Source organism: Diplotaxodon limnothrissa, linkage group LG8 (assembly GCF_057381915.1).
Source record: "Diplotaxodon limnothrissa isolate DT_005_m linkage group LG8, D_limnothrissa_male_GT1.1, whole genome shotgun sequence".
Classification (NCBI taxonomy): Eukaryota; Metazoa; Chordata; class Actinopteri; order Cichliformes; family Cichlidae; genus Diplotaxodon; species Diplotaxodon limnothrissa.
Window position 1 is genome coordinate 10,683,023 of NC_140603.1, and position 9,272 is coordinate 10,692,294.

General features: G+C 42.0%; 1 protein-coding gene across 1 annotated transcript; it reads right to left on the bottom strand.

The window, feature by feature from the left end:
• Nucleotides 1-1,417: 1,417 nt before the first annotated feature.
• Nucleotides 1,418-4,326, bottom strand: gdf10b (growth differentiation factor 10b). The gene is made up of 3 exons (XM_085360459.1): nt 4,050-4,326; nt 1,817-2,727; nt 1,418-1,609 (listed from the first exon to the last, which is right to left on the bottom strand). Exons 1-3 carry the CDS (start codon nt 4,303-4,305, stop codon nt 1,418-1,420), a joined length of 1,359 nt encoding a protein of 452 aa, XP_085216585.1. The 5' UTR covers nt 4,306-4,326.
• Nucleotides 4,327-9,272: the final 4,946 nt, after the last annotated feature.

Consider the following 9,272-nt stretch of genomic DNA (forward strand, 5'->3'; position numbering starts at 1 on the left):
GATGATGTTAGTAGTGTTGAGAGCATATTCATCCAAAGTCTGTAGTAGGTTTTAAACTGGACTGACATCTGCTGATTATTAAGGTATATGATTCAAGCATTATCATCCTCAGGAAATAAGTATTTATAAAATGAAGGTGAACAATTTTGCACTTCCTCTAAAGTGGAATTTAAATGTTTTCCCTCCATCTTTATATATGAAATTTAATGTTACATGACAAGAGGTACAGTGTGTATAAAGTACTGCATGTTATGGTTAGGTATACATACTTTAATACATAAAAACCTACGTTAACAAGTGTTTTTGACAGTATGTACAATTCAGTTTATTTTTACACCAAGCATACACCAAGTCTGTGGTCTATTAAAGCACACATCAGCACATCCCATTAATATTTGATTACAGTTTAGCAATATCTCCTTTAGTTACTGTGGAAATCTACTTTCATTACTGTACACATTAAAAACTGTACATGTCTTTATGGATAAATAATGTTTTAGTGTTTAAAGGAAGTGGTGAATAAACACAGGAAGTACAGAAAGTCATCCAAGTTTGACATCCTTTCAACTGAACAAAATGCACAGCAGGTGGCAGCAGTGCATTGGTTATGTGTGATTGGTGAACGGGCTTAACCCTGCTTTCAATGCATTAACAGTCACCATATGGCAAAATACACTCATTATATACAAGATATAAACAAATAGTTGCTGAGATATAGTTTGAAGAAGATATGACCTCTCATGCATGATAAAGGGCTAAACTCACTAAGTACCACTTAATGTTCGTGTGTAATGATTTCCATGACAAATGCTGAGTAACAGAGAATATGAATATGCTGCCATGTAGCATCTGTGTCCAAAGTTCTTCTTATCAGTTTGACCACAGTTCAGAACATTTGATTAGCCTTTTTTGAGCTCTTTTGAGGAGTCTGAGCAGATTCCCAAACCAAGTCCAGTTAAGTCTGAGTCCAAGGTGATGGTAAAACAACATCCTTCTAAAAACTGAAACAGAGAAAAAACTTGATAAACTGCTCCAAATAAATAAATAAAAAAGCTTTTTAAGGATCAGTGGGAACTTGATCTACTTGCAGGAACTTGTAGATTAAAAGTAATACAAACACGTGTTTCTTTAAGGGCACCCAAGCATTTTCAGAAAATAAACTTGGATGAAAGGCATCTATGAACACTGTTAGACAAGCAGAAAAATACTTAAGGCAATGTCCAATCCTGGCAGACACGAAACAAGGCCATGATCTCGGAAGAAAATTCTGTATGTATCAGTTATTCTCACTGTTTCTCTCTACAACTGTTCTTCCATCTGACACGAGCTTCCTGTTAGGCGCTGAAGCTACACTTTCTTTGTATTCATTGTCTCCTATCTTCATTGATCACAGTTTCCAGCGGCTCATGCAGTGGCCCTACCGGCAGGCGCATGTATCCACAGACATGTTTGGGTAAACCTTTAGCACCATGTTCCTGCTTGGATCCAGGTAAAGGACGCTGAGGGGGCTCATTTTGTCTGGAACACAACATGGCTCAGGCACACCAGGGACAATTCCCACAGCTCTGACAATGCTCTGGATAGTGGCGTGATTGGAAGGACGTGCCACCTGAGGAAGTAAGGAGTTGTAAAGGACTGATTATTAGTAAAATAACAAGAGAACTTTCCTAACCCTTAAAATAAAGTCATGTTTTTATAATAGTTTTAATAGTTTTTCTACTTGTGGATTTGGTAAAATAATGAAGTATTCTACTGACTGAATTAAAAAAAATCAGCTAATGGTTGGAGTGACAATAAGAAGGTTTTCATGTCTTACTTTAGGTATGGGGAATCCACAGGTCCCAGCGCAGTAGTAGGCATCAAAAGCCTTTGGTGCCAACACCCACTCGCTCCAGCCGATGTCTGCAAAGTCTACCCTGAGGTAGCGCCTGGAGCAAACCCTGGGCTCACTCCACTGTCTCCTCCTGGCCTTCTTCATCGTCCTCTCATCAAAGCTCAGCACTTGTGGCTTGCTCAGGCCCTCGCTGCTTACCAGGCCATGCTTTCTTCCCGTTTTGACCACAGTTTTTGCTTTTGCTGGGAAATATGTGCTCTGCCACAGTTCGTGGTTCTTCAGGTTATTGAAGTGCGCCTCCGGTATGTCGTTGGTTTGGATCTGTAGATGAAGCTCCCTCCGAATCCTCGAGGCTGACGTTGAGGCGGATGAGTCATCCCCTGCTGGAAAAGGCCCATACCTCTGTAGTGACATGGCCACGCTGTTTGGTTCATCTATAGCTCGATCGTCGGCATACACCAAGATATACGGCAGGTTGGCTGGTGAGAGGCGTTCTTGGCCATGAGGGCTCCTCTGCTGTACCCGAGCCCCCCCAAATCCCATATCAAACTCCACCATGACCACAAGCTCTTTGACATCTCTGGCATGTTTCAGCACTGCAGTTACGTCCTGCGTTTGCCAAGAGCTTTTCTTGAAAGGAGACAGAGTTACGTTTCCCAGAGGCGTCAGAAAAGCCGAGTTTAGGGACGACCCATAGAAGAGGAGCCGCGAATGAGCAGGATCGGGATGCTGGATGCCTCCAGACGGGTGGCGAGGCGTTCGGAAACGCCACGCCGGTCTCTGGTGGTGGCGGGGCCTCTTGTAGAGGAAGTGAAAAGAGGCGGAGAGGATGAGCTCGGCGTTTTGGATTGAGGACAGGTTGAACTGGAACATGTCTCTGCCCTGTGAGACTCCTGGGGAATATGAAAAGGAATCAGGAGACAAATGAAAAGCTTGGCAAGAAAAAGTTCTTCAGGTTACAAAATGTCTGAGAGAAAAACATTTTCATCCCGCGCACAGTGCTTTTTATGATCCGAATACAGGAAATACACACATAAACAGTGATGTGATGAGCTCAGCTATACAGATCTTTTGCTGAACAGATGCTACAGCCCTGAGGGAGCACCTCTCTCTGAAATGAACAATAAAGACGAGTGAAGTGATCGCACTGCTGCCTTGACCCTTTCCCCTTCTCTTCTTTGCAACTCCTTTATCATGTCACGCTGGCACGTTTGATTCAACTCAGTAACAATGTCAATATATCACTCGCAAAATGTTGCTCAACACATCTGATGGACATAAGCAGCAGCACCAGCAGCATGGAAAACATTAAGCACGGCACGGTTAAATGCCTGCCTCGTGCATGACCAAAAAACCTCACCCTCGAAAGCTACACTATTGAAGTTCAAATCTTGTCTCCTGCACTTCCACCGCAGCCTGAAAGACAAACATTGGGTCGGACCAGCAGGTCTATCATTGACATATGGAAATGCTTATAGCAGAAAGAGCTCCTCTGAGGCTTTATGCGGTGTCTGAGTGTGATAATGGGCTCTTGTCTGACACCTAGGCTGTTACAGCTACTGGGGAAACAACAGTGTTTGAGACATAAAGTTTTCTCAGTTCAGTAAATCACAGCATAGACAGAGGTGAAGACGTTTGGCACAAAGGGAATCGAGGTCTGCTGGGCGATTGACAAAACACCTGTGCTGAGGATGCTAAGGATAAAGAAATGAAAAGTTAAAATTTGAAAGATTAAAAGTAATTCAGATCTTTTAGTCTCTTATCTTATCTACTAAAGTTTAATTTGGACATTTTTTTCCTCCTGTATTTTTTTTAAGTTAATATTTGGTGAAACAAAAATGAAATTAACCGTACAGTGAGAGAACTGCACTTTTATAAAGATAAATACATACATGTTGGTATCCAGATCCACACATTATTAGTTTTGTTGCTTCTGTAATTTCCCCCCTTTTTTGCAAATCGACCAATTGCATTAATACGCTGACTTAGTGTTCGACTACAGTAATTATGATATCAGCAACAACAAACCTGCTTCAATTTGTGCTAAAACATTTTAACATGTTTACCAAATAATTAACGTCATCCAATAAAAATGTATAACTGAATATTTACTTTGTAGTTTTACACATGCAAATCTTGTTAAACAAAACCACGCGCGGCTCTGCTCTGACATATTTATCGGTGAATTTAAACAAATATAGGTGTTGTCACTCACTCGGAAGAGCTTTAAAACTTCTCACGGTGTTTCCTTCCTTCTGGCTCTGCGGCTCTTTACTGTATTTCTCGTACACTTTGAACATGTTGATGGTGACCATGTCCCGGTTCGCGCTTTCTTGCGCAAAGACGCGCTGCTCTGCAGAGACTTCGGCACCTTGACGCACGGCTCTTTCCAGACCTTCAGATTGAAAGTAACTCCAGCTGGACTCCAGGACCGCCAGTAAACACAGGGTGTAAAAAATCCGGTTCTCCATCGTAGCTGATGTGGAAGCAGATTCTATTAAAATTATCTTCAATCAATAAAATTTTTTATTTGTCTATTTTTAATAATTAATTAATTTTTAGTTGGTTTTTTTTTTTTTGTAAAAATCTCTTTCTGGTCCTGCCAGTTTGCTGCCCACCCAGACTTCAAATCAATGCCCAGGTTATCCGTGTCAGATCCGAACTCCACGGTTCATGGTCTACAGCTGTTTCTACAATGGGAGGAAATCCGCGCAGACGCTGCTGCTGCAGGATGACAGATGGTGACGCCTCAGAGCGCGCAGCCAACGAGAGCCATGCAGCCCATTATGTGAAGTGCTCATGAGCACTGACAGGCTTCACAATCCAAAACTTCTTAAGACAGTGACCTCTGACAGAAAATGCATCAACACTAAGGACTACATGCTGAACACCATTCTGCGCTATCACTGAGAGTTTTATGAGGGCGTTTAAAAAATAATTATGATGGAGTATAATAATAATTTTGTTTTATCATGCTGCACTGGAAGACTACTTTGAAAATCCAACTAAAACTCATCCATCCATCAATTTTCTTTACCACTTAACCAAATCAGGAACCTATCCCACCTGTGACAGGGCAAAAGGTGATGCACACCCTGGACTAATTACCAGTATACTGCAGGTCTACACCTTTTGTGGTGTCACCATTAGGACTGGTTAAGCCTTTAAAATGTAAATAAAACATATACATGTTGTTACTGTGACATCAGACAGATTTCTCAAGTTCTGATGCTTTAACTTGAAAAAAACAACTGACATCATCAGCCTCAATCTGACTGACAAACCGAAGAAAGCAAAATACCCCCATCAAACAATAGTTTACAAAAATGATCATCATGCTGTATTAAGTGGGACTTAGAACTAGTGATCAAAACTATAAACTCATCAGGAAAATGTTTACTGTGGTCATAAATAAACCGAGAAGCAGGGATGTTTTGTCAGAGATTTAAATAAACCTGGACTTTTTCTGCAATTAGAGGTCTGGTGGTCATTAGCGAGAATGCAGCTTTAAGGCACTTCCTTCAGCTGTATTGCGCAGACCGTGAATACATGTCCATGTTTTCATCTGCACTCTACAGTCAAGCCAAACGCACACTGATCCTGGCTTACAAGTCATCCCAACATATTCATATATCGTCCATGTCACTCTTTAAACATTGCCCATTATTACAATTCAATAATGACCATGTAATTAACTTCTGTACTCTAACTATCTGCAAGCCATCACCCATTTTGCAAGCAGTTTATACTCAAACAAAGGAGAGGCAATAAAAGATGCTGCAACAACACCTTCTTCATTTCTCCTTCCCTTTGAAGTTTGCCTGAAGGAATTTCTTGGATGACTCCACCATTACAGCACAGAAAAGGTAAAAAGTCTTGAAAAGGGTCAAAACCCCAAGACCTCTTGGGATTTTTGCTTGCTTCAAACAACAACTGCTTGAGGCAGATGATCACCCCTCAAGACTGTGGATCTGCTGCAGATTTCTATCTGTCGAAAGGGAGAAGGTGCCAAGTGCTTTCACAAAGAGAGGTATTGGAGTTTTCCTGTTTAATACTGTAGGGACTCGACCTTACTATATAAAGTGCCCTAGAAGACTTGTGTTGGAGCTATCCTAGCAAAACTGCATTTTAAAACAACACTTGCACTGTTGCTAATATACTGCAGGTTGCTTGTTCAACCATGAAAAACACATATTTGAAACAACAATCTTGTAACACAGAATTAGATATTACTACTGTCTTAGTGTTTACCCACATAGCAAACAGGTCTGGCCCAGATCTGGTTTCAAGCCGGATCTGCTGGCTGACTTCTGGCATGATAAGACGTATGTCATCCAGATATGGGTCAGGCCTGGCATAAATGGCACTGTCTATGCAATGGCATGCCATATCTGGCCCGATTGTGGTTTGGTGTATGTGGCCCAGGCCCATAGAAAACAGGTCTTCCCTGCTGGCACTTTCTGACGGACTGGTGTCGTGGCAGGGTGTATGTCAACCAGATGTGGGCCAGGTCTGGCAATGATGGCGCTATTTATGTTCCTATTTTTCTATTTTAGTTAGAAGACCCAAATGCCATTTGCAATACTATACTGCTGTGGTAGCCAACGTTTCAAATGCAGGTTTGACAGGTTTGTGAGTGTACACTTCCAAAACCTAGTAACGGTTTGCTCATCTTTGCCAGTGGGTGGCTGTAGCTCAGGAGGTAGAGCAGGTCACCTATTGCTCAGAAGGTTAGTGGTTCGATCCCTGGATCCTTCAGTCACATTTGTCAAGAGTGTGTATGTAGTTAGGAAGCACTCAGTTAAGAGAAAGTTTTTGGTTGGGAGAATGTGGCATGTTGTATAGAGCACTTTGAGTAATCCGGGAGAGTAGAAAAGTGCTATATAAGAATTAGTCCATTCACTGTCTGAACAGAGTTTTGTCATGTAACTTTTGCACTGTTTTGCATGTTTTGGCACATGTTGTTATTGCATGGCTTGACTAAGGTACACATTAGGCTGACATCTGGGGCCAGCACAGGGCCAGCAGTGTGTCTACAACTGGGCCGTGGCTGCACACCACTTACACATGGCCCACATACTGCAAAGAATGACGGCCCTTCTGTGGCCCAGATCAGGTTTGCCAGAGGTAATCCACACATGGGCCAGCACAGGACCACTAGCGTGTCTGCAACTGGCCTTGTGTCTGGTCCATGTGTGGGCCACCTCTGGCACACCAGGTCTGGGCCACCAAAGGGCCTTCATTCTTTGCGGTATGTGGCCATGTGTAAGCACATTGTGTGGGCCAGATCCAGGCCATACCAATTTTGCTATGTGGGTATATGTTCGCTTCAGCTGCAGTCAGTTAGCCCTGGGTGATCAGAAAAATGTTATTTTTATACCTCTGGAAGCTTTATTACTAAAGCTAGATCTTCCAAGCTTAGAAAAGCTGAACCATGATGAGTGTTCAGACAGGAGCTTCACTGACTGATGGCCGAGTCTCAAGGTGAAACACGTGTCATTTTGTTGCCTGACAGTTTCTTTTAGGCAGCGAGTAGCAGAAAAAAAGGAGAGCTGCTTTGTGTGTTTCTGCTGTAGCACAATGGTTTCCCTGTAAGAGACGTGCTCTCACCACCACGGGTCAGACATCCATTAAAATACCTCCTGCTGGTCCTTGAGAGGGATCACAAGGCACTCTTTGACACCACTGTGTCCTACATCAGAGATAAAGGACTCTGCTGGGACTGGGATCCCCTTCAGTAAAACAGTGGCGTGTTAAAAGGTCGTGCTGCTTCAAGGAAAGAGCCAGATAGTATCAGCCTCCTCCCAGAGAGTAATCAAAAGATGTTATCACTCAGCGTGGGGCAGTCTAATTGGTTATAATAGGGTTTGGAAAAGTAACATTGCTCTTGTGAGTCTTCTTTTTGTGGTGTTGTGGTTTTTGTGCCCCATTTCAAAGTAGGCATATGTGACTGTGAAAACGATCAGCACAGTTGTGTTTGTCCTCATCAGAAAAAAAAGGTAAAAACATTAATAATTTGACCAAACACTTATCAAAACCCTTAAGGTGAAATTTTTTTTTTTTGCCTTGGCTGGATTACTATCTGCCCCCTCTGGGATTTGTAGCCCTGGTATTATCTGGAAGTTGTTACAGTGCCACAAAACTGATGAAGAAGCAGATCAGTTAAGATGAATGGGGGCACAAAGTGCATGCTGCTGATATTCGAGACCACCATTCACATTTAATCTGTTAGAAAGAAACAGCGGACCTGTGGTTTCTTTGAAAAATGACTACAGTCGTTTCCGACTTTTGGCCTCATAGTCTTGGTCGTTCAAGGGCTGTTTTCCATCAGGTGGTTTTTGGGTGGCCCCAACCTTTACGTGTTTTCTCACCGTGAGGTTGCCTGTTGAACTTCTTACAAGGCCATCTAAAGGTTTGCCTGAGGTTTGCTTTTTGGGGGATGTGATTGGTGGGAATAAATCCCTTTTTGCTAAAACTTGTCAGATGCTCCTGGCTGCTGCTTTTAACTTAGATTAATGAATAATATAAAATATAACCCATTTCCAAAAATGGAAAAGAGTTGGTTGGTTTTTGTTTTTTTAAGTTAATGGAACTTCATAATAACACTTTATTCTACAGCGGAAACTTTCCCTATTCTGATAACAATATATCTAGAAAATTCTTGCTTTAGGATAATGGTGTTTATTTATTTCATGCGTCATGATCATTGGCTCAGGGATCTGGTCGATAGTCATTTATCGTCCAATATTTTTTCACAAACTCCAGCAGTGTCATCAGTTTTCTTTCACCTGGCCAAAGAACCGACGAGTTTGCACCATGGACAGGCACCATCATTCACCTGCCCAAAATTCACTACTCCAGTCACTTGTCACTACCCCTCCTTCAGTGCTGATCAGATTTCAGTGAAACTTGCACACAATGATAACCTAATAATGGGTTTTCATATAAACCCTGCTCAGGGTCAGTGTCAGATGATTTCTTTTTGGTATAAATAATGTCTTAAACTCGGTTAAGGCTGCCCAAAAACAGGGCTGTGATATGATTTACATAAGATTGTCAATGTTGATACATTTTTCCTACACAAATGATAAAGAAAAAACTTCATAAAATACAAAATCATATAATACTTGAAATATCAATTGCCACATACTACAGAACATGCCTACAGCCTGCAGAACAATTGATGACTATACACTAGAGAAGCACTAGGGGAAAAGTCTACAACCAGATGCAAGTGGTTTCTCGGGGTTTCTAGCAATTGCTGTAAAATTGATCGATAAAGCCCTGATCCCAGGCCAAGAGATCAGCAATTGACACTTTGATAACCGGTTGCTTGGGAAAAGTGTTCTGCATCTGCCAGGTTGTAAAGAGGTGTACAATGCTGCACCAGTAAACCTCCTTGCAATAGAGCAGATTTTATACAAGCACCAGTCCTTTT